The sequence below is a fragment of the Salvelinus alpinus genome, chromosome 23 (assembly GCF_045679555.1).
Source record: "Salvelinus alpinus chromosome 23, SLU_Salpinus.1, whole genome shotgun sequence".
NCBI classification, from domain to species: domain Eukaryota; kingdom Metazoa; phylum Chordata; class Actinopteri; order Salmoniformes; family Salmonidae; genus Salvelinus; species Salvelinus alpinus.
This window is the reverse complement of record NC_092108.1, coordinates 38,120,930-38,145,493: the sequence shown is the minus strand read 5'-3', so window position 1 is coordinate 38,145,493 and position 24,564 is coordinate 38,120,930. Positions and strand designations below refer to the sequence as shown.

General features: G+C 40.8%; 1 protein-coding gene and 3 non-coding genes across 10 annotated transcripts in view; 2 read left to right on the top strand and 2 right to left on the bottom strand.

Annotated features, from left to right (window-relative positions):
- Positions 1-6,704, bottom strand: part of LOC139550911 (GRB10-interacting GYF protein 2-like) — a 36,294-nt gene extending 29,590 nt beyond the window's left edge. For 4 of the 7 annotated variants that reach the window (XM_071362169.1, XM_071362170.1, XM_071362174.1 and 1 more), the window contains exons 1-8: positions 6,558-6,703; positions 3,704-3,755; positions 3,341-3,494; positions 3,009-3,104; positions 2,702-2,813; positions 2,138-2,246; positions 1,655-1,725; positions 1,492-1,524 (exon numbers count right to left, since the gene is read on the bottom strand). In XM_071362169.1, coding sequence (XP_071218270.1) covers positions 1,492-1,524; positions 1,655-1,725; positions 2,138-2,246; positions 2,702-2,813; positions 3,009-3,104; positions 3,341-3,494; positions 3,704-3,741 — 613 coding nt within the window. In that variant the 5' untranslated portion in view covers positions 3,742-3,755; positions 6,558-6,703. Of the gene's footprint in view, positions 1-1,491; positions 1,525-1,654; positions 1,726-2,137; positions 2,247-2,701; positions 2,814-3,008; positions 3,105-3,340; positions 3,495-3,703; positions 3,756-6,557 lie in introns of all 7 variants that reach the window. The other 3 variants (XM_071362172.1, XM_071362176.1, XM_071362173.1) reach the window with 2 other exon arrangements.
- A 6,110-nt stretch (positions 6,705-12,814) lies between these two features.
- On the top strand, positions 12,815-12,886 carry trnap-agg (transfer RNA proline (anticodon AGG)). Its single transcript has one exon. It is a non-coding gene; the product is annotated as a tRNA-Pro (tRNA).
- Positions 12,887-17,711: 4,825 nt separating this feature from the next.
- On the bottom strand, positions 17,712-17,783 carry trnaw-cca (transfer RNA tryptophan (anticodon CCA)). The gene has a single exon. It is a non-coding gene; the product is annotated as a tRNA-Trp (tRNA).
- Positions 17,784-23,487: 5,704 nt separating this feature from the next.
- trnai-aau (transfer RNA isoleucine (anticodon AAU)) lies at positions 23,488-23,561 on the top strand. The gene has a single exon. It is a non-coding gene; the product is annotated as a tRNA-Ile (tRNA).
- The last annotated feature ends 1,003 nt before the right edge of the window (positions 23,562-24,564 follow it).

The window sequence follows — 24,564 nt, the reverse complement described above, 5'->3', positions numbered from 1 at the left end:
AAAGATAATTGGTAAAAATCCAAATAACTTCACAGATCTTCATTGTAAAGGGTTTAAACACCGTTTCCCATGCTTGTTCAAGGAACAATAAACAATTAATGAACATGCACCTGTGGAACGGTCGTTAAGACACTAACAGCTTACAGACGGTAGGCAATTAAGGTCACAGTTATGAAAACTTAGGACACTAAAGAGGCCTATCTACTGACTCTGAAAAACACCAAAAGAAAGATGCCCAGGGTCCCTGCTCATCTGCGTAAACATGCCGTAGGCATGCTGCAAGGAGGCATGCAGATGTGGCCAGGGCGATAAATTGCAATGTCGGTGCTGTGAGGCGCCTAAGACAGCGCTACAGGGAGACAGGACGGACAGCTGATCGTCCTCGCAGTGGCAGACCATGTGTAACAACACCTGCACAGGATCAGTACAACCGAACATCACACCTGCGGGACAGGTACAGGATGGCAACAACAACTGCCCGAGTTACACCAGGAACACACAATCCCTCCATCAGTGCTCAGACTGTCCGCAATAGGCTGAGAGAGGCTGGACTGAGGGCTTGTAAGACTGTTGTAAGGCAGGTCATCACCAGACATCACCGGCAACGTCGTCACCTACGGGCACAAACCCACCGTCGCTGGACCAGACAGGACGAGTCACGGTTTTGTCTCACATGGGGTGATGGTTGCATTTATCGTCGAAGGAATGAGCGTTACACCAAGGCCTGTACTCTGGAGCGGGATCAATTTGGAGGTGGAGGGTCCGTCATGGTCTGGGGCGGTGTGTCACAGCATCATCGGACTGAGCTTGTTGTCATTGCAGGCAATCTCAACGCTGTGCGTTACAGGGAAGACCTTCTCCTCCCTCATGAGGTACCCTTCCTGCATGCTCATCCTGACATGACCCTCCAGCATGACAATGCCACCAGCCATACTGCTCGTTCGGTGCGTGATTTCCTGCAAGACAGGAATGTCAGTGTTCTGCCATGGCCAGCTAGGAGCCCAGATCTCAATCGCATTGAGCACCTCTGGGACTTGTTGGATCGGAGGGTGAGGGCTAGGGCCATTCCCCCCAGAAATGTCCGGGAATTTGCAGGTGCCTTGGTGGAAGAGAGGGGTAACATCTCACAGCAAGAACTGGCAAATCTGGTGCAGTCCATGAGGAGGAGATGCACTGCAGTACTTAATGCAGCTGGTAGCCACACTAGATATTGACTGTTACTTTTGATTTTGACCACCCTTTGTTCAGGGACACATTATTCCATTTCTGTTAGTCACATGTCTGTGGAACATGTTCAGTTTATGTCTCAGTTGTTGAATCTTATGTTCACACAAATATTTACACATGTTAAGTTTGCTGAAAATAAACGCAGTTGACAGTGAGAGGACGTTTCTTTTTTTGCTGAGTTTATATTCTTTGGAGAAACAACATCTAGTTCCCCTTGACAAGAAAGGGTGTGTATAAGTGCAAGGGCGTGGAGGGCAAACTTACTATGATTCATCGGAAAGTGGGCAGGAGCAACTTCTGCCAAGTCAATGGAGACAGAGGAGCGACAAAGAAAAATAAATGATTACCTGTAAATGCTGTAACTGGCATTTAAGTACATTACATTCATACTGCATTGATTACTTGATTAGAAAGTATTGACACAAACCTGAATCTTTTCGACCTGGCTTTTCAAACCTTCTGTCTCCCCTAGATGGGGAGAAAATAGACTCAGCGTGACTTTGAAAAAAGAAAAGGAAAAAAGACAAAAAGGATGACTGAGCATGCAGGTAAAAACAGACATAAAGCAACATGACAATACGTAAATCTCATAAAACAAATGGGTTTAGACCAGGGCTCTCAAACCCTGTTCCTTCAGAGATACCTTCCTGTTGTAACTGACCTGATTGTGCATCAACCAGCTAACTATTAGAATCAGGCTAGAATAGGGTTTGAGTGAAAACCTACATGATGGTAGATCTCCTAGAACAGGGTTGGAAAGCCATGGTCCAGACCATTCTCATTCCACTAGCCTGGAACCCAACTTAAGATGCGCCCACTCAACATTTGCATAAATCATCCAATGAAGTCAAAGGTTAATGTGCATAAAATTCCAGTTGCGCTTGTGTCTCTAGTGAGGGTAGTCCATTACCTCTCCTCCCAGCTTTGGGAGCGGTGCATCTCCCTGCCTCCGCGGCCAAAGCCTCCCTCCACGTCATCAAAACTTCTTTGGTAAAACCCTCCGTCTCCTCTACCCCGTCCTGCCAGACACACATTTTAAATACTTTATTTGAATCCACAAATCACACTACACTCGAGAAGGATTCAAACACACACACACACACACTACACTTTAATGTTGGCGCTAGCTGTTGATGATGAATTCAACCAGCTGCGATAGCTTCTACTGACAGAGGCATAATCAAGCGTAGAAACAGAGTGATACTGTTAATTCCCTTCTGTGAGGCTGGCACAAGATAGTTAACATTCTTAAGGGTGGGTCTCAGTCAATATAATCTAAAGTGGGTTCCTCTCCTCATCTCCTTTCCTTAAAATCAGCACTGACTGAAATATTTTAACAAGTTTAAAGCAACTGTATGCTTTGCCTCCTCCATACCACTTTCACCGAGACTGTTTTCAGATGAAGAAGAGACAAGCAAAGTCACATTAGACTATTGGGATGCACACATTGACACAACAAGACACTCCACCTCACCTCTTCCCCGTGAAGTACTTCGACCCCTCGGTGCCCCTGGCCCCACCGGACCCCCTCCTCTTCCCATCAGCCTGAGCACCGCTGCACTGTTTACAGACATGGAGAAATTTCTCTGTGGGGGAGATAGAGGGAAGAGGGGGATGAAGAAAGAGGGAGACACACAAGACTTTAAAAAGACATGTCTATGGCCATCAATTATACTTACTAGGTTAGCAACAAAATGGCTAAGAACACTGGGAAAGTCATAGTTGTAATTTTGCATATTCATTCTAGCATGGCCTCCTATATGAACAGTGAAAGCACCAACCTGCTCTTCCTCTGTAAAAGCTACAAGTGCCAGCGGTGGCAGGGGCTCCTCTTGTAAAATGGGCAGAAAATCTTTATCATGTAGGTCTACAGGGATCTGATGCGATGGCAAAAAAAGAAAGTCTATGAGCCATTGCAATGTCAGGTTTTAATACACAAATTACAGGAAATGGCCATTATATATTTGATTAAAAATAATAATAATAATGAATGACTCCACAGAAGGATACATCTAAATGTCACACTTTATAGAACATGGGTAAGAACTTTATTTGTATGTCAATCATATATTTCTGTATCCTTTTAGAACACATCAGAATTCCTTTGCCTCACCTCCCTATCCTTGACATAAAGTGCTAGCATTTCTTCTCTCCCGTAGCGGTAGTCCGCAAGTTTATACTTTGGCAATGCAGGAGAGAGTGGTGGTGAGGTGGCAACGCTACTGCTGCTACCACCCCCATGGCCACCCCCAGACAGGGCCCGGAGCCTGGGGAAAAGGGAGTGGGGGAGGGGAGGAATAGGAAAAGGGACAGAAGGAGAAAGACAAAAGTGAAGTTTAGAGGACAACTGACAGGCCTCAAAATGTGAGGCTCCACTGCACCTGGTGTCAAACGAAAAACCAGCCTAACAACCCAGATCCCTGTTAAATCAACCTGATACAACATTTCAGCTCAACAAGTATTCATATTTACTAACCATTCTGGTCCAAAGTTGAGTGTCTGAGTTTCTGCCATTCTTTCTAGAACTTCTATGGGGAGGAAAGGGACAACATTATTAGCCTATTACAACAAACACCACACTTCAGGTTAAATATTCTTGGAGATGTATTCAGTAATCAATCTGCCAATGCAACTGAAAATCGTATATCAATTTCTAGTCAAAGATTACAGACCCAAATTATGGTTAAAAAGTGTTTTGATGGTGTAACAAATATTGCATCAGCCAATCAATTCCCTAAACGATTCATGTTTTAGACGTAGTCCGATTGGATCTTACAGTGAGTTTGTGGTATTTCAACTCATTACAGAGGATAGCCCCATCCCTCCCTTACACAAGGAGTACAATTTCAATCGACTGAAGCCATTTTAGGAAGTTGCCCAGTTAGGAAAGAGGTTCCTCAGACACCAATAATTGACAACAGTGTCTCCTTTTCCCTGCCCAGAGAGGCTTTATTCTGGAAATACTACAATAAACTTGGATGTTTGCATGCAAATTACCATAATCACAAACAAGTAATTGTATGCTGTATACAGGCTACCTAGTTAAGGTTTACAGACCAGTTAGATAATGACCCTAGGTTAGCTGAATAAACTCCACAGTGAAGGAAGTTTCTGATTAACTCCACCAATGGAGTGGAGCAGAGACCAGGCATTGTGGAATTCAGCTCCGACTACATCAATTTGCTCAAGGTCAACACTTCAAATTATGTTAACTATGAAACTCTAACCTTGGACCTACAGTATGTTTTTCCTCTGTAGTTGCGTGCCTATGTTTGCGGCAATCCATACTTTTCCAATAAACGAGGGTGGTGGTTGCATTTTATTAAAGGAATACTTCGGGATTTTGGCAATGAGGCACTTTATCATCTTCCCCAGTCAGATGAACTCACGGATACCATGTTTATGTCTCTGCGTGTATTTTGAAGGGAGTTGCTAACTAGTCCTAGCGCAATTGCTAACTAGCGTTAGTGCAATGACTGGCGGTATTGGGGATCTGCTAACATTGAATCTGGGGAAGTAGATAAAGGGCTTCATTGCCAAAATCCCAAAGTATTCCTTTAATAAAATGCAACCACTGACTGTTTGCTCATTGCTGTTGCTCTAAAATGGCAACTCTGCACAAATGCGCCAATTAAGTCAACAAGGAAACAGGTGGTGGTTGTATTTGATTAACATTTATAGAAAAGGTATGGATTTCAGTAAACATACGTACAAGGTGAGCTTTCATAATAGATTTATTTTTAATATTGACCTTGGTTCAGTCAATGTAGTCTGATCTGAATTCCACAAAGCCTGGTCTCTGTGCCACTCCGTTGTTGATGGAGTTGATCAGAAACTTCCTTCACTGTGGAGTTTAGTCAGCTACCTAAAGGTATGTTCAAACTGCAATCTGTCTACCTATAGGATAAACAGGAAGCATGCATGGGATGGACTTTTCACCCGTTGCAAGCCACATGCGGGCTACATCCAATCAACATTCGAATTTGATTGATTATTTGTAGTAAAAAAAGAAAACTGCCAACTCCTGTAAAAAAAAATAAAAAAAATGAATCCTACACCAAAACACCCGTCACAAATTATTTATTACATTCAAAACAGTATGTCACTGTCAGTACTGTAGCCTGTGACCTCGGGTTGTGAATAGGAACAAATTGCGGCCCAAAAAATCAATTGTAAGGAAAATATTCAAGTTTCAACCTACACATTTCAAGTAGCCAAGACTATTGGACTTTTAATGTTTCATGCAGACACAATGTACTAGGCTTAGATGAAGTCTAACTATTAAACTCAAATTACTTTATATGCATGTCTATGTCTGATCAATTTTGTATAACGTTGTTATAAGACAAGGAATTTTCGCAAATGAGCTACCTGGCTAACAACAAACTTTTCTAGTGACATAACGCACCGTCATTTCATTTCAAACACATGAACTACAGTAGCTAGCTAACTTCCCATTTGGCTGACCATAATTAGCTTGCTAATCCGACTGACTCACGCACGTTCCCCATACGTAACTTTAGCTAGATGCTAACTAGCAATACTGCTGTTCATTAGCTAATGTTAGATAGTGAAACTAACCTGACAGTTAACATTTAAAAAACAACTATCGGTAACTAGCTAGCCAATGTGCAACTGTGCTGCCAAGTTGGTTGGCAAACTAACGTATCTAAACTAGTTTAATAGGTAGTAACATGCTAGCTAGCTAAGTAACAGCATGACAGCTACTGTACAGTAGATAATCAAACCGTTTTCAGAATCATTGACGTTGTAACTACTGTATTTAACCACCAATAATGATACCATGTTCAAACATTATAAGACAGTTAGCTAACTATTGGACCAGCTATCTAACGTTATATCGATAAGGTTAGCGAGGTTAGTTTGCTAGCTATAGTAGCTAACTGTTTAGCATAACTACTGTTAACCAGCTAGCGAACTTAGTTTTACAAAGCTTTAAGCAACAATCGATCATTGATGCTCAGTCATTTCTACAAAAATGCTAAGTTTCTCGAAAGGAAAACAATCAAAAAGGCATACTGTCACAAAATCGCACAGAAGTAATGAACTGACAAGTTAATCCTTAACCCCCAAACCTCCGTGCGGCCTCCGCCACAACGCTGAAATACCTCCCACCTCGCTCCAATCCAATGCGGTGCTCCCACATACTTTAGTCCCAAGCCTCAAGGCCAAGCAAACATGCTGCTATAACAACCCTCATAAACGCAATCAAATCGCTAAAACTGGGCTCTTTAACATCGTGAATGCTTGTTTCGATAGTTTAGCTTTATTTTATAGCAAAACTGTGCAATTAATTTTCGCTGTCTTACCTCTGCTTTTACTGACAGCACAGGGTTTATATTCGAGGTGTGTGGCTCTCTCCGTTTCAACAAGATGGCTGAGAATGGGTGACGACAACACATATCCCGATAAAGACCCGTATGCAGGCGCGTTCGTAAATTTACTCTGGCTATCTACTCCGATTTCAGAGCACTCTCGTCTGAGTGTGTCAGAGCACAGAATAACTGATTAATTTACAAACGCTCAACACCAGTTGAATATGGTTGTGTCGGCAAAGAAGCGTAATTAAATTGTTGCCAGCAGCACAGTTGCAGTCACCAACGCTCTGGATAACATGAAAACAGCCTAACCAGCTCTGCTAGGGCGAGTATTTGTGTCTGGAAGTAGCTAGCCAATGTTAGCTTGGGTAACGTTACCGTTCTTTATTTATTTTGTATTGAACCTTTACTTAACTAGGCAAGTCAGTTATGAACAAATTCTTATTTACAATGACGGCCTAACCCGCACGACGTTGGGCCAATTGTGCCCCGCACTATGATACTCCCAATCACGGCCGGTTGTGATACAGCCTGGAATCGAACCAGGGTCTGTAGTGACACCTCTAGCACTGAGATGCAGTGCCGTAGACGCAGTGGAACGCTCGGATCAATCCTACTCCTCGGCCAGAGGGTCCAGTCTGGCTCTGAATTTATAAATGGACAATCTGGCGACGCTCTGAATTTACGAACGCTCAGAGCGCTCTCTGGCACTCCAGATTGAATTTACGAACACGCCCTCCATATGTCAATAATATTTGCAGACTGGCATATTTTAAAAAGTACAAATCGCGCTGAAATCATCTGTATGATTTCTGTAAGTGGAATGTTAGACTTGTATGGCAGAAGAACACGTTATTGGCCTTATTCTAACCAAATGTTGAAATGTTGTAGAAGATTAAGAATTAGCTACCACCTTCAGATTTGATTACATGCATCATTGTAAACATCATACATACATACATACATGCAGGTAACTGCCAGTACCAAAATAATGGAAACAGTTGAATAAATGAGGGGATACCAAGTGTATTGAAAGCAAGTGCTTTCACCATGGTTCTGGCCCCATCCACAGGGCACAAGTTGTCACTGAATGGTTTGATGAGCATGACAATTATGTAAACCATATGCCATGGCCATCTCAGTCACCAGATCGCAACCCAACTGAACATATGGGAGATTGTGGAGCGGTGCATGAGCCAGCATTTTCCACCACCATCAACAAAACACCAAATAATGGAATTTCTTGTGGAAGAATGGTGTCACAATGCTCCAATAGAATGCCAGGCACTTGTTGAATCTATGCCCCTATGAAAAAAGATTAGTCAGAGAGCAGTATTACTTACTGCAGTTAGAGTGCAGTACAACTGCAGTATGCTGCAAATACTGTCCAAAATAACACAGTTTTTTTGTGCGGTAACTTTGCTGTGTAACTGCAGTTGCAGTGCAGTATAACTGTAGTTCAACTGCAGTTATTATGCAAGTACTGCATCCAAAACACCACATTCAACAGCAGTTACTGCAGTTTCGAAACTAAGCTTTTTAGGTGCATTGAAGCTATTAAGACACTTTATGTTGGTGTTTCCTTTATTTTGGCAGTTAGCTGTACATACCATTATCAAATACATTATGCATGACATTTACAGATTAAATACCCTATCATGATCTTCTGAACCAAAACTTAAATGAAAAGTAAAATATTTATGATTGGTGTGGGCTACAATGCAAAAATGACAAAAATAGTATCAACATTTTCCTTATGTTATGTAAAACTTTAGCCCTAGCTATCAAATATAGTCAAATCAAATCAAAGTTTATTTGTCACGTGCATCGAATGTGTAGACCGGGTGTAGACCTTACAGTGAAATGCTTACTTACAGGCTCTAACCAATAGTGCAAAAATGGTGTTAGGTGAACAATAGGTAAGTAATGAAATAAAACAACAGTAAAAAGACAGGCTATATACAGTAGCGAGGCTAGAAAAGTAGCGAGGCTACATGCAGACACCGGTTAGTCAGGCTGATTGAGGTAGTATGTACATGTAGATATGGTTAAAGTGACTATGCATATATGATGAACAGAGAGTAGCAGTAGCGTAAAAGAGGGGTTGGTGGGTGGTGGGTGGCGGGACACAATGCAGATAGCCCGGTTAGCCAATGTGCGGGAGCACTGGTTGATCGGCCCAATTGAGGTAGTATGTACATGAATGTATAGTTAAAGTGACTATGCATAACAGAGAGTAGCAGCAGCGTAAAAAGAGGGTTTGGTGGGGGGCACACAATGCACCGAGCACGCCCCCATTCTCATCGACGGGCTGTAGTGGAGCAGGTTGACAGCTTCAAGTTCCTTGGTGTCCACATCAATAACAAACTAGAATGGTCCAAACACACCAAGACAGTCGTGAAGAGGGCACGACAAAGCCTATTCCCCCTCAGGAAACGAAAAGGATTTGGCATGGGTCCTGACATCCTCAAAAGGTTCTACAGCTGCAACATCGAGAGCATCCTGACCGGTTGCATCACTGCCTGGTACGGCAATTGCTCGGCCTCCGACCGCAAGGCACTTCAGAGGGTAATGTGTAAGGCCCAAAAAATTGTCAAAGACCCCAGCCGCCCCAATCATAGACTGTTCTCTCTACTACCACATGGCAAGCGGTACCGGAGTGCCAGGTCTAGGACAAAAAGGCTTCTCAACAGTTTTTACCCCCAAGCCATAAGACTCCTGAACAGGTAACCAAATGGTTACCCGGACTATTTGCATTGTGTGCCCCTCCCCCAACCCATATTTTATGCTGCTACTCTCTGTTTATCATATATGCATAGTCACTTTCTAACTATACATTCATGTACATACTACCTGAATTGGCCCGACCAACCAGTGCTCCCGCACATTGGCTAACCGGGCTATCTGCATTGTGTTCCACCACCCGCCAACCCCTCTTTTTACGCTGCTGCTACTCTCTGTTCATCATATATGCATAGTCACTTTAACCATATCTACATGTACATACTACCTCAATAAGCCTGACTAACCGGTGTCTGTATATAGCCTTGCTACTGTTATTTTCAAATGTCTTTTTACTGTTGTTTTATTTCTTTACTTACCTACACACACACACATACATACCTTTTTTTCGCACTATTGGTTTGAGCCTGTAAGTAAGCATTTCACTGTAAGGTTTACTACACTTGTTTTATTCGGCACACATGACAAATAAACTTTGAGAAAGGGCCTTTAAGGCTATGTTCATCATTAGAACGTTCGTAGGAGCATCGTTAAGGGTGGGTTGCACCAACATGGTGTAAATTAGAGCTAATCTAGGTTTTGTAAATCTAGGTTTATAATTAATCAGAGATGTGTTGCACCACTTCATTTTAAATCTGGATCAACGGTTTTAAACTATGATTAGTGACATGTTACACCAATATATGAGGTATTTCGTGAGTTGAAACTAAGTATCTAGCCTACTTGACAAATGAGGCCACAAAGTTGCTGTTATAATATACAATGTAACATTAGACCTACTGCAACTCCATCGTGAAAGGTTCTCATGGGTTGGCTGATGTGAATTAAAATCTGTTATTTGCCAGTACTAGACAGAAAACTAATTTGTTAGCTAACATTAGCTACTGTATCTAGCTAGTTTATAAACCAAGTTAGCTAGCATACAATATTATTTATTATTGTCATTACTTAAAGTTATTTAACTATGTTTTATTTGTCCGCTTGCCACCTGATCATGGCACATCAAAGAAGTTCACATTTCTCTGCTTATGAAAAAAAACTATTGTCGGAGCTGACGATGGATGAATTTAGTAACGTACTGGAGGATAAAAAGACAGACAACATGACTGTCAAAAAGAAGGAAGACACCTGGGCCATTTTATGCGACAAATGTAATGGCTTAATGAGAAGAGGGACCCAAATCAGATGAAAGCTTGCTGGAAAAAAGATGACTGTATGAATAGATGAATACAGCAGGCTACATACAGTTAAGCCAATACCTCAGAAAAAAAATTGTAGACCTCCACAAGTCTGGTTCATCCTTGGGAGCAATTTTCAAATGCCTGAAGGTACCACGTTCATCTGTACAAACAATAGTACGCAAGTATAAACACCATGGGACCACGCAGCCGTCATACCGCTCAGGAAGGAGACACGTTCTGTCTCCTAGAGATGAACGTACTTTGGTGCGAAAAGTGCAAATCAATCCCAGAACAACAGCGAAGGACCTTGTGAAGATGCTGGAGGAAACAGGTACAAAAGTATCTATATCCACAGTAAAAGGAGTCCTATATCGACATAACCTGAAAGGCCGCTCAGCAAGGAAGAAGCCACTGCTCCAAAACCGCCATAAAAAAGCCAGACGACGGATTGCAACTGCACATGGGAACATTTTGGAGAAATGCCCTCTGGTCTGATGAAATAAAAATAGAACTGTTTGGCCGTAATGACCATCGTTATGTTTGGAGGAAAAAGGGGGAGGCTTGCAAGCCGAAGAACACCATCCCAACCATGAAGCACGGGGTGGCAGCGTTATGTTGTGGGGGTGCTTTGCTGCAGGAGGGACTGGTGCACTTCACAAAATAGATGGCATCATGAGGACGGAAAATTATGTGGATATATTGAAACAACATCTCAAGACATCGGTCAGGAGGTTAAAGCTTGGTCGCAAATGGGTCTTCCAAATGGACAATGACCACAAGCATACTTCCAAATGTTGTAGCAAAATGGCTTAAGGACAAAAAAGTCAAGGTATTGGAGTGGCCATCACAAAGCCCTGACCTCAATCCCATAGAAAATTTGTGGGCAGAACTGAAAAAGTGTGTGCGAGCAAGGAGGCCTACAAACCTGACTCAGTTTCACCAGCTCTGTCAGGAGGAATGGGCCAAAATTCACCCAACTTTTTGTGGGAAGCTTGTGGAAGGCTACCCAAAACGTTTGACTCAAGTTAAACAATTTAAAGGCAATGCTACCAAATACTAATTGAGTGTATGTAAACTTCTGACCAACTGGGAATGTGATGAAATAAATAAAACCGGAAGTAAATCATTCTCTCTACTCTTATTCTGACATTTCACATTCTTAAAATAAAGTGGTGATCCTAACTGACCTAAGCCAGGGAATTTTTACTCGGGATAAATGTCAGGAATTGTGCAAAACTGAGTTTAAATGTATTTGGCTAAGGTGTATGTAAACTTCCGACTTCCACAGTATACCTATATATTTAAATTATATTGAAATACATTTCTTGTTAATTCAAATTAGTTTTATTTAGCGTAGCTATTTGTATGTTACTGTCTGTTATTTTTGCTTCAATATATTTCATGATGTGTAGCCTACATGTGCGCAATGATGTGTCAAGTCTTTATTTAGTGTATTATTATAGGGTAAACATTAGAATAAGCCGCCTCAATAGTTATAGCCATATGTGATAATATCTCATAGGAGCTGGTCCGTTGTCAGTATTGTGGAATAATTCAAATGTTACCGTAAGATTTGAAAGGGAGAACGCTGATCTAAGAGCGGCACTGTCTTTCTTTAAATTTTATCTGTATTCCTACCATGTTGTTGTTTTGCTACCATGCTACCATGTTGTTGTCATGTTGTGTTGCTGCCATGCTATGTTGCTGTCTTAGGTCTCTCTTTCTGTCGTGTTGTGTTGTCTCTCTTTTCATGATGTGGGTTTTGTCCTATATTGTTATTTAATTTATTAAGGAGGACTTTTGCCTTTTGGTAAAAATTGTAAATAAGAATTTGTTCTTAACTGACTTGCCTAGTTAAATAAAGGTTAAATAAAAATAAATAAATAAAAGACACACTTAGCGAACGTTCTCTCTGTATGGTGCTTTGGGAAACGCGCTGCTACTCTGTTGTTATCATCTATGCATAATCACTTTAATAACTCTACCTACATGTACATATTACCTCAACTAACCGGTTCCCCCCGCACGATGACTCGGTCGCTGTACTCCCCTGTATATAGTCTCACTATTGTTATTTTACTGCTGCACTTTAATTACTTGTTACTTTTATTTCTTATTCTTATTTAACTGCATTTTTGGTTAGGGGCGCCTAAGTAAACATTTCACTGTAAGGTATACCTGTTGTATTCGGCGCATGTGACTAAAAACATTTTATTTGTTTTAATCGCTATCGGGAAACCAGGCCTAGATAATCAAAAGTATGGAAGTCAGTACGCCATTGTTGTGGCATGAAGAAAACTACATAAATCCAGGAACGTGTATCTTGGCTCGTTGGTCTAGGGGTATGATTCTCGCTTAGGGTGCGAGAGGTCCCGGGTTCAAATCCCGGACGAGCCCTCCTTTTTCAAAGGATACGTTCGTAAATATATTCTGGTTTCTACTCCGATTTCAGAGCGCTCTCGTCTGAGTGTGCCAGAGCGCAAGATAATTTATATGATTGTACGAACGCACAACACCCGTTGAAATTGGCCGGTGTCAGTAAACGTCGGCAAAAAAGCGTAATTAAATTGTTGCCAGCAGCACAGTTACAGTCACCAACGCTCTAGATGACATGAAAACAGCCTAACCAGCTCTGCTAGGGCGAGTAAAATGGTCAGAGTGAGATGTTCTCTCATTTGTGTCTGGAAGTAGTTAGCAAGCTAGCCAACGTTAGCCAGTTAGCTTAGGTGCTTCACTGCAGTTGTAATGGCAGAACGCTCGGATCAACCCTACTCTATGGGGGGTGATAAGGGACATATATAAGCCTAGGCAACCATACCACCTGAAATGACATGATACCAACGACTTACGAACTAACAACTGCATCGCGTGTTAATGAAAGTTAAAATGTGCATAGTTTATATTTATATTAATTAAATCGCAACCATAAATGTTAGAAACTTAAAAATGTTCCCTGAAAGCAGACATTCCGATGTAGCCTACGGCTTGTGTATTTCCTGTTATCCCTAATGGCCTAGAAAATATTATATCCAATCTATAGATAATCTGTCTTTCCCTCAACACCTCATGGTATAATATCTTATCCCGCTGTATACAGATCTAAATGTTGTTAGCCAATCATAGACTGTGTTGTTACCAGTTCAACATCAGACAACCAATAAGAGTTGTGTCCATGACTTTCAGAGGAGTTCATAGTTCATAGCTATTCGGGATCCTTGGGATGTCCCTTCGGTTGAATAGAGCATTTCATAGACTTTTCCAGAGGGTCCGTGCTATTCGGAATCCTTGGGCTGTCCACACCTCTATCAAGTATAAATGTAAATTGGTTAAGTTTAGTGTTAGTTTAGGGTTTAGGGTAAGGATGTCCCAAGGAATCCTGATTGCAGTGACCATTCATAGAGTGAGAGACTGGCACGGTATTTGAGAGCTCGGTGGCGACACAGACATTCATTTGTTTTTTTCAAGCGGCAGAAGCGATTTTCGAGTGTCTGCCCCAGATAGGTTCCTTATTCGAGACAATGAAAATAATTATCAAGATGTCCTTGATCCAATTTAGGAGTAAGTAGGCTATATTTAAGTTGTGATATCGTTAGAAAATATTTAGGTCTACAGTGTTAAGGGAAATTTGGTTTATTTGAAAACAATACTTTTTTGTTGATAACGTATTGTCAAAAGCACGTAGGCAATATTATTTACAGTGTCGATAGCAGAGTAGGCTAGTGTATAATAATGTAATTTGATGTGCTAGTATTATTTATTTAATGGATTAATTCAATTGTAAATGAAATAACTACTTTTCACTGAAGGGAAACGAGGTACAACATGCAACTTCGATCGAAGACCTAAAATCATGCCTGACAATATCACGACGGTATCCTAATATAGTGTGGATACAGTAGTAGCCTATTCTACAACAATGTACCTGTATGTGCTTGCTAGTATTATTTATCTAATTGATCAATTAAATTGTAAATGTGGATGGGTACGCTATTTCATTCAATGATTACGTTATTGTAAAAGGTAGATACAGGAGTAGTCTACAATAATAATGTAATTGAATGTGCTATAGTATCATTTATTTCATGGATGAATACAATTGTAAATGGGGATGGGTAGGCTACTTCATTCAGTGAATACTGAATATATTGCCATCTCTGGGAGTATGTTAATGACGGCTTTTCAGCTGTTGAACTATGGCAATGTCAAACTAATTTCTAAATCTCTTTCTTTTAGTCAAGATGTGAGCCAGAGCAACCAATCAGATTCACTGCAGGTGCTCAACCCACCACCCTCACTGTTCTCCCTCCACAAATAACCACAGAGCTTGACGAAAACCTTCAAAGGTTGTGGTGCTATGTTGCATGTTATCATGAATACCAGGCAGATGTTTGAGTACAGAATCAAATGGTGTAAACTTAACAGTCTAAACTTGTTGAGTACACTCTGTGAGAAAGGCTTTCCAACAGGGTTGTTTGGCTATCAGGAGATAACTTTTTGGTTCCAGGTAGAACCCTCTGTGGAATGTAGCCCAAAAGGGTTCTACCTAGACACAGAAGAGGTTCTACCTGGAACTAAAAAGGGTTATCCTATGGGGACAGCGGACGAATCCTGTTAGTTTGTAGATAGCACCTTTTTATCTGAGTGTAGGCCTATATTGCAGTCGGTTCCGTGGATATCTGTGAAAAATAAAATTCATTGGTGGTGGTGAGTTTTTCAGAAATACTTTGAAGCATCCCCACTTTTAGCACACATTTGCATGCAGGCAAAGTAACCTATGTGTGCTGAGGCATGTGTGCTCACTCAACATTGACAGAACCAACAAAAAAGCCATGCTTGGGACTCCTAAGCTGTGCAGCGGTCTAAGGCACTGCATCTCAGTGCGAGAGGCATCACTACAGACCCTGGTTTGTTTCCAGGCTGTATCACAACCGGCCGTGATTGGGAGTCCCATAGGACAGCGCACAATTGGCCCAGCGTCGTCCGGGTTAGGGTTTGGCCAGGGTAGGTTGTCATTGTAAATAAGAATTTGTTCTTAATTGACTTTTCTAGTTAAATAAATGTTCAATAAAAAAACATGCAAACAAGAAGATGACGTGTATAACTTGCACCGTTATGCAATTGTTAGGAGACGAGATACGCTCTTGCTGCTACATTGACCCCCCCTCCATTTGTTTTGTACACTGCTGCTACTCACTGTTTATTATCTATGCATAGTCACTTCACCCCTACTTACATGTACAAATTACCTCAACTAACCTGTACCCCTGCTCACTGACTCAGTACCGGTACCCCCTGTATATAGCCTCGTTATTGTGTTACTTTTTTATTATTTTTTATTAAATGTTTTACTTTAGTTTATTTGGTAAATATTTTCTTAAATTTCTGTAACTGCACTGTTGGTTAAAGGCTTGTAAGTATGCGTTTCACGGTAAGGTCTACACTTGTTGTATTCTGCACATATTTGAAATAGCTAATCCTGGCTACCAATGTTCTAGTATTAATTTATCGAGGCAAGCAGATCAGAGATGTCAAGGTGGTACTCAAGCATATGCCATGTGTATGTGACACACATATGCATGGTCATATTTTTTATGTTTTATTTCGTTTATTTTGCCTCCCAGGTATTTGCATTTAATGTATGTATATAATTACTGCTGCTAGGGGAGCTGTGACGTCAATGAAGTAAGTTAGTGAGATCTTTAACATTTCTTCTTCCTTATGGAGAATGACTAGTTCTGAAAACGAACGTTTCTCCGTCTCATCGTTTTACCCTATTCATTCAGGTATGTAATGTGCAAAAATGCAATATGACTAAAAATATTGAGGTAACATGGTTAATTACACAGTCCATGAGTTTGGTAATTTTTGAAGGCAGTTTTAACTGAGTGAAAAACTGCTTGGTATTTTCCCCATTGTAAGTAAGTTAATTGAGTTAGGCTAGGTTGCTAACGTTAATGGTTTACATGAACGAGAAGGGATTAACAGGGTGTCCAAACTTTCTGTATTTTTTTAAACGTTTTATATCCATTTTGTTTTATTTTCTATTAACAAAGGCTCAGTTTACTTTAGGTAATATATGTAAATATGTGATGTCACGATAAAATGTGTTAGTGTTAATATTTGTACGAAAATAAAAGTGATTGTCTGTTAATCCAGTAAATTGGGAAGTGGGTGGAAATCGAGGTCAAATCATGACATCAGTGATTTTCAGGTCAGAGAAAGATGCAGGAAATTCCGAGTTGGATGACTGTTCAAAACAAAAATCCTAGTCTGAGTTCGTTTTTTTCAGAGTTCCCAGTTGTCTTGAACGCACTGAAGTCGGAAGATCAGAAATTGCAGACTTCCGAGTTGTTTTGAATGCGCCACTAGAGACCTAGACTACCCCCAACAAAGAAAAGGAAAGGGGGATACCTAGTCAGTTGTACAACTGAATGCATTCAACTGAAATGTGTTTTCCGCATTTAACCCAACCCCTCTGAATCAGCAGGGGCTGCCTTAATCGAAATCCACGTATTCGTTGCCCAGGGAACAGTGGGTTAACTGCCTTGCCCGGGCATGTGACGTGTCAGTTACACGTTACGTGACGTGAACACCACTTGAACACTACGTCTACATGACATGTCACGTGACATGAATGCGTCGGCAGTTGTCTCTATTGACAGTCAATGTTAATTAATGGCGTTATTTTATGGCGCTAGGAAGACGTTGGGTGACTTGGTGAGAGGTATCAGTAGCTTCACGAGGCTTAATTCTGGCATGAATCACCCCCCATACCACTCCTCGACCAGCGCGTCTAGCGTGCGCTCTGAACACTCTGAGAGCAAAACGCTCTGAATTTACAAACGCCCAGAGCGCTCTCTGGTACTCCAGATTGAATTTACTAACACACCCAAAGTGTTATAATTTTATCCAAAATATTTAACAATATTTCAGATTGAATACGGCCGAAATGTGTCTATTCATATTGTTATAGATCCTTTGTAAACAGAGTACCCATTACACAGGTGCAAGCAGAGACAAATATGAGGTTGTTAAATATTTAAATATTGTCCTGGCAATGGCATGTTGTTTGCTTACGTTTGTCTGGGGCTTACATTTTGAATGTTAGATTAAATATTAAAACAGTTTTAACTTTAGTTCACGACATACTCACTGATTCTATAGTTTGGAGCTATGTGGCAACAATTCTAGTTTTTCAATTACAACAGACTTTTAAAAGATTTGACCCCGACGTGATTTGAACACGCAACCTTCTGATCTGGAGTCAGACGCGCTACCGTTGCGCCACGAGGTCTGAAACCACAGGATGGCCTTTCACGTATGTGACTGTGTTCTAACACAATACATATTCTATTGGTATGTCTAGATTGTCACAGTTTGCTATCACTAAACAGAGAATGGTGGCAGACTACAAACGAGAAGTGAAATCGACTGTTTGCTACAGCAATATACTGTTATAATTTGCTTGGAGCAACTGCAGTTTCCCACTCACTACAGATTGTAGTGTTTAGCGACTATTGCTTTTTGAGGTCTGTTCGGTTTCGGTTCAATTCTAAAAAAAATAATCACGGTTTTTGATTTCGGTTTTGATCTTTTTTTTAATATGAAATGCATTATGAAATAAATTCCAAAGCCAAAAATAGTGACCATTCAATTGCCAAAACGTTCCATTGTCTCTGTCCGGTCCACATTGGGTAGACAGCCATAGAAAAATTGGAAATGACTATGAAATAATAAAATATTTAAGTTGTGTATATAATTTATGACTTTATTATTTTTCCTTCATTAAATTAATCATCTCAGCTCAGGCAGTAGCAGTCAGCCAGCCAGGTCATCTAACATTGTGCTCCCCATACTGTACTGTCTTCAGTCATGCTATTTAGCTAGCCTGCCTAAGTATGCTGCAGAGCTGTCTGACGAAATCATTTACTAGTTCTTCAAAGTAGATAAGGTATACTTTCACAACTCATTGTGTTGTGTACATTCCTCTCTTATGCAATCTATGCGCTGTGTGTGTATCTAACCAAATGTAGCAGGCGTAAAAGTTGATTGTTTATATTTATTTATTTGTATTAACCCCTATTTCTCCCCAATAGTGTAAAAGTGTATCCGTCCAGAGACCTGTTGACGAGATTCTCATATCTATGCCCTAACAATGGGAGTAGTTGTCGCTAAAGTGGGAAGGCAGGCTACAAATTTAGGTCCAAATTAAACCCAACGAAAACGCATTGGGTATATTTTGGACAGATTTTGGCTCTCGTTTAGCCTCCTCCTCGCTGATCCCGAAAAAAATGGCGCAATGCAATATGGTCATTATAGTTAATTACCACGTTTCTGCGAAGGACTATATTGAATATTTGCGTAATGAAAACTACAACTCCCTTCAGCCCAGTGTCCCACATAGGTCTTGACTAGATTTCTCTCGTGAATTATTTGATTTCTCTTTAGAGAAATGACGCGTCAGGCTCACAAAAAAACCCGAGTTGAATTGAATTCCAAGTAATTGAACCGCCGTTTGTCAATTAGTTGTTTAATAACCCCCCCCAAAATCACTCGGCGCTAACAGATTGAAGGGTTGGCAATGAGAGAGGTTGCTGAATTTAATCCGCAGCCATGTATATAAACTGTGCAATAGGTACACAAATTCATTAGGCTCGTATGAGGGTCAAGATAACTAAAGGTGTTTTTTTGTCCTTCATGAAAGTAGAAGCATAATGACATAGACTTCAAAGTAAATTTTATGCTATTTTATTTCAGTGGAATGAGACAATTTTTCAATGTCCCAAATGCTGCTCAATCAACTTCAACGAAATTTTCATTAAATGTTATCTTAGTTTTAGTCTTTTTATGTTAAATTCTGCACTTTTTGTAAATATATTAACTATTTTCTGTACATCCTCAAAGTTGTTGTTCACTCTGTTACATTGTGGTTACTGCCACTTTAAGAAAATATATATTTTCTACAATGATATTACAAACAGGAAATTATGTCACTTCCTTGGCGGGAAAACAACTGTGGTGAACCTGCGGATTATCTAGATTTCATACTATTACATTTTCATCATTATATGTTGGTGAAGTGATGTGGGAAAGCATAACATGTCCACCCTGTTAAGCAAAAATACAAAAGATGTTAATTGAATTCCATAATTTCAAAATACATTTCTCAAACAATGCAAATTCCTTTTCAAGTGGCAGCCATTATCCTAGCTTCATCATGATGACTTGGAGCATAGTTGCTCATTTTAGCTAAAAATGTCCACCCTGTTATCCATGTACATGTAACAGGGTGGACATGCACTCAACAGGGTGGACACGTGGATGTCTTGCAGTAATGTATTGCAAAAAGTGTTTTTTGTTCATAAATTGTATTACATAATTACAGTATGTATAGCATGTGTAGTATTTTAAGAATAAATAAATATCAATTGAATCAGGTCTTTCTGAAGGAATGGCACCTCCTTTTAGTGCAGCTGAAAGACAGCGGCAATACAGAGAACGACGTAATGCTGACCCAGAAAGAAGGAGAGAGTATCTAGAGAAAGAGAGGGAGAAATGGAGGAAAGATAAAGAGACAGGGAAGAAGAAGGCAATAGTTGAACTCAGTGACAGAGTGCAGCGTGCAGACAGGAAGAAATGGAGAGATTCAAAAAGGATACTCAGAGCCAGGGCCAAGGCTAGTGCGTTGCTGCAGTGCCAAACACCCCCGCAACTCCTGAAAATCAGCCTGGGCCTTCAATGTTAGAATATGCTTAAAATAAGGCATTTAAGATTATAAATTGCTAAACTTTCTACTAACTCTAACCGTAATCCCTAACCATAACCCATAACCCTAATCCCGATCTACTAACCCTTATCCTTAACTTTATCGCTGACTCTACCCATAGAACCCTAACCATTCATTTAATGTGTTTTAGGCAACGCCAGCAAGGGGAACGCATTAGAAAAAAAACACACAGAAGACTCCAAAAAGAGAGAGAGCATTTAATATCAGAAGTGGCAAAGGAGAGGAGAAAAAAAAGGAAAAATACAGGAAGAGGTATGCAAGGGTTAGGGGAGAACAGGCATCTGTAGCGCCTCGTTCAACAGTCAAAGCATTGCTGAGACATCAGAATGTGACATCATCTATTAAGAGGGCTCTTCTCTTTCACACATCTCTCATTAAAGATATCAAAACAAAATACAGATATGCAAGGAAACAGAAGAACAAGCAAATCATTGTGAAAGTGACCTCTGTGAATATACTGAATAAGTATAAACTTCAGAAGCATGCCCAGACGGTGTTGGGCTTTTCAAATAAGAGAGCGAAGATGGAAGGGGACCTTTGCTATTTTTGACGAGGAAGGGAAGCAGAACAGAAACAGAAATCAAAAGGAAAGTGAAGGATTTCTTTCTCCGTGATGACATAAGTTGTATAACGACCGTCAGCAAACAAACCATCACATGACTAAAGAACAAAATGCAGAAGAGGCTTCTGGCTGACACAATGAAAAATCTGCACAGGAAGGTCCTGTCTGAGGAACTAGGTCAGTTGTCCTATACCTCCTTCTGCCGCCTCAGGCCATTTTGGGTTGTTACGCCCAATGACACTGATTGTGAACTTGTCAGTGTAAAAACCATGAGAATTTACAGTTCATGGTAAATTCTCTTCACAGCCTTGGGCTTTTGTCGACCAAAAACCTTGAGGACATGGTCGACCCAAGTATGTGTGACCCGAAATTGAAGCTACAGTCAAAGTCGGAAGTTTACATACACTTAGGTTGGAGTCATTAAAACTCGTTTTTCAACCACTACACAAATTTCTTGTTAGCAAACTATAGTTTTGGCAAGTCGGTTAGGACATATACTTTGTGCATGACACAAGTCATTTTCCCAACAATTGTTTACAGACAGATTATTTCACTTATAATTCACTGTATCACAATTCCAGTGGGCCAGAAGTTTACATACATTAAGTTGACTGTGTCTTTAAACAGCTTGGAAAATTCCAAAAAATGATGTCATGGCTTTAGAAGCTTCTGATAGGCTAATTTACATAATTTAAATCAATTGGAGGTGTACCTGTGGATGTATTTCAAGGCCTACCTTCAAACTCAGTGCCTCTTTCCTTGACATCATGGGGAAATCAAAATAAATCAGCCAATACCTCAGAAAAAAAATTGTAGACCTCCACAAGTCTGGTTCATCCTTGGAAGCAATTTCCAAATGCCTGAAGGTACCACGTTCATCTGTACAAACAATAAACATCAAGTATAAACACCATGGGACCACACAGCCGTCATACCCCTCAGGAAGGAGATGAGTTCTGTCTCCTAGAGATTAACGTACTTTGGTGCGAAAAGTGCAAATCAATCCCAGAACAACAGCAAAGGACCTTGTGAAGATGCTGGAGGAAACAGGTACAAAAGTATCTATATCCACAGTAAAACAAGTCCTATATCGACATAACCTGAAAGGCCGCTCAGCAAGGAAGAAGCCACTGCTCCAAAACCGCCATAAAAAAGCCAGACTACGGTTTGAAACTGCACATGGGGACAAAGATTGTACTTTTTGGAGAAATGTCCTCCGGTCTGATGAAACAAAAATAGAACTGTTTGGCCATAATGACCATCGTTATGTTTGGAGGGAAAAGGGGGAGGCTTGCAAGCCGAAGAACACCATCCCAACCGTGAAGCACGGGGTGGCAGCATCATGTTGTGGGAGTGCTTTGCTGCAGGAGGGACTGGTGCACTTCACAAAATAGATGGCATCATAAGGACGAAAAATTATGTGGATATATTGAAGCATCTCAAGACATCAGTCAGGAAGTTAAAGCTTGGTCGCAAATGGGTCTTCCAAATGGACAATGACCCCAAGCATACTTCCAAAGTTGTGGCAAAATGGCTTAAGAACAACAAAGTCAAGGTATTGGAGTGGCCATCACAAAGCCCTGACCTCAATCCTATAGAAAATGTGTGGGCAGAACTGAAAAAGTGTGTGCGAGCAAGGAGGCCTACAGACCTGACTCAGTTACACCAGCTCTGTCAGGAGGAATGGGCCAAAATTCACCCAACTTATTGTGGGAATCTTGTGGAAGGCTACACAAACATTTGACCCAAGTTAAATAATTTAAAGGCAATGCTACCAAATACAAATTGAGTGTATGTAAACTTCTGAACCACTGGGAATGTGATGAAAGAAATAAAAGCTGAAATAAATCACTCTCTCCACTATTATTCTGACATTTCACATTCTTAAAATAAAGTGGTGATCCTAACTGACCTAAAACAGGGAATTTTTACTAGGATTAAATGTCAGAAATTGTGAAAAACTGAGTTTAAATGTATTTGGCTAAGGTGTATGTAAACTTCCGACTTCAATTGTATGTGCTTATGGTGAATGTAAGGATTGCTTCCTCACCACTCATCCAACTCTGAAACCTCCTGGGAATGTAGAAGTTCCTCTGACACCTTGGAGAAGATCCAAAAAGATGAAGAGAAGTGCTCCATGATAACCGTGAAGAGGGAGGTCACAATAACAGGAACCGAACTGGTCAGTCAGTTTCAAGATAGGCTCGCCAAGTTTAGGCAACATCTTTAATATCAAGTGGCAATACAGGGCCTATAAGGAGCTTAGGGAGAGTCTGAAGAACAATGAATGCTTGCTGCACATTGACTTCAGCGAAAACTATTCATGCAAATACAGTCAAGAGATCCAGTCTGTGCATTTTGGATGATCTCACCAGCAAGCCACTCTCCACATTGGAGTGCTCTACACTGCTGCAGACCAACCACCAATTGCTTTTTGCTCCATTTCACCATCACAAAGACATGATCCACCTGCTATTTGGGCCCACCTTGATCCGGTTCTTGCTATGTTGAGCAGATTGCATGATACAAATGGTACTGTTTTGTAATATTGACCGATGCCCATTGCGTAAAACGGTAAAATTAGCCATAGCACTCAACTATGTCTGCTGAGAAGGTTCTAATCCATAACTGTTGTCCCACTACATATATGGCCGGTTAGCTCAGTTGGTTAGAGCGTCGTGCTAATAACGCGAAGGTCGCGGGTTCGATACCCGTACTGGCCACAGATTTTTCTTTTATTGTATTACTAGTTAAGGCTTTCGTGCATTTGGTACCATATGCCAATGTGTATGTGTCATTAAATGTTAAAAGCAAACGTATACAAGTTGTCCTACTAAGTGACATTGGCGAGTGATATTTGCAATAATTTATTGTTTCATTTAGAATAGATTTATTGTTTCATTTAGAATAGATCTCTCAAATTCAAATCTGGACCTTGAAGCCAGTTCCACTGCTTTTTTTCATTCTTCTCATCTAATCAAGGACTGATTTAGACCTGGGACACCAGGTGGGTGCAGATTGGCAGTCTAAGCAGTAATGTTATTTTTTACTGCTTTTTAGACAGCTACAACATAGATTACATTAATTGATGGGGAGTTCAGACATCATAAAACCAACATAGATTTACACGACTGATGTCCAGGCGATGCATTAGTCGCTTCAGTCAGGGTTCGCATCAAATCATGAATGTAAAAGGACTAATTTTGTACTTCAGTTGCACTTTTCCACACGGATGAAATACACTATATGACCAAAAGTATGTGGACACTTGCTTGTCAAACATCTAATTCCAAAATCATGGGCTTTAATATGGAGTTGGTCCCCCCTCTTTGCTGCTATAACACTCTTCTGGGAAGGCTTTCCACCAGATGTTGTAACATTGCAGCAGGGACTTGCTTCCATTCAGCCACAAGAGCATAGATTCAAGCTGACATTCACAACAGACCTGGAGAAATGCAAGGAAAACACCAACCTCACATGGCTGAAGGTCGCCACAGCACTCGACACAAGGTTTAAGCACCTGAAGTGCCTTCGCAGATTTGAGAGGGGTGAGGTGTGGGCTTTGGTCAGCAACTTGCTGAAGGAAGAGAGGCCTGCACAGCAACCTGATAAAGCAACGGAGTCAGAGCCAGCAAAGAAGGTAGCTGCCCTCTTGTTGAGTATGAGTCTGATGAAGAGGAGGAGTCAATCGAGAAACGTGTGGAGCATTACAAAGCAGAGCCCAGC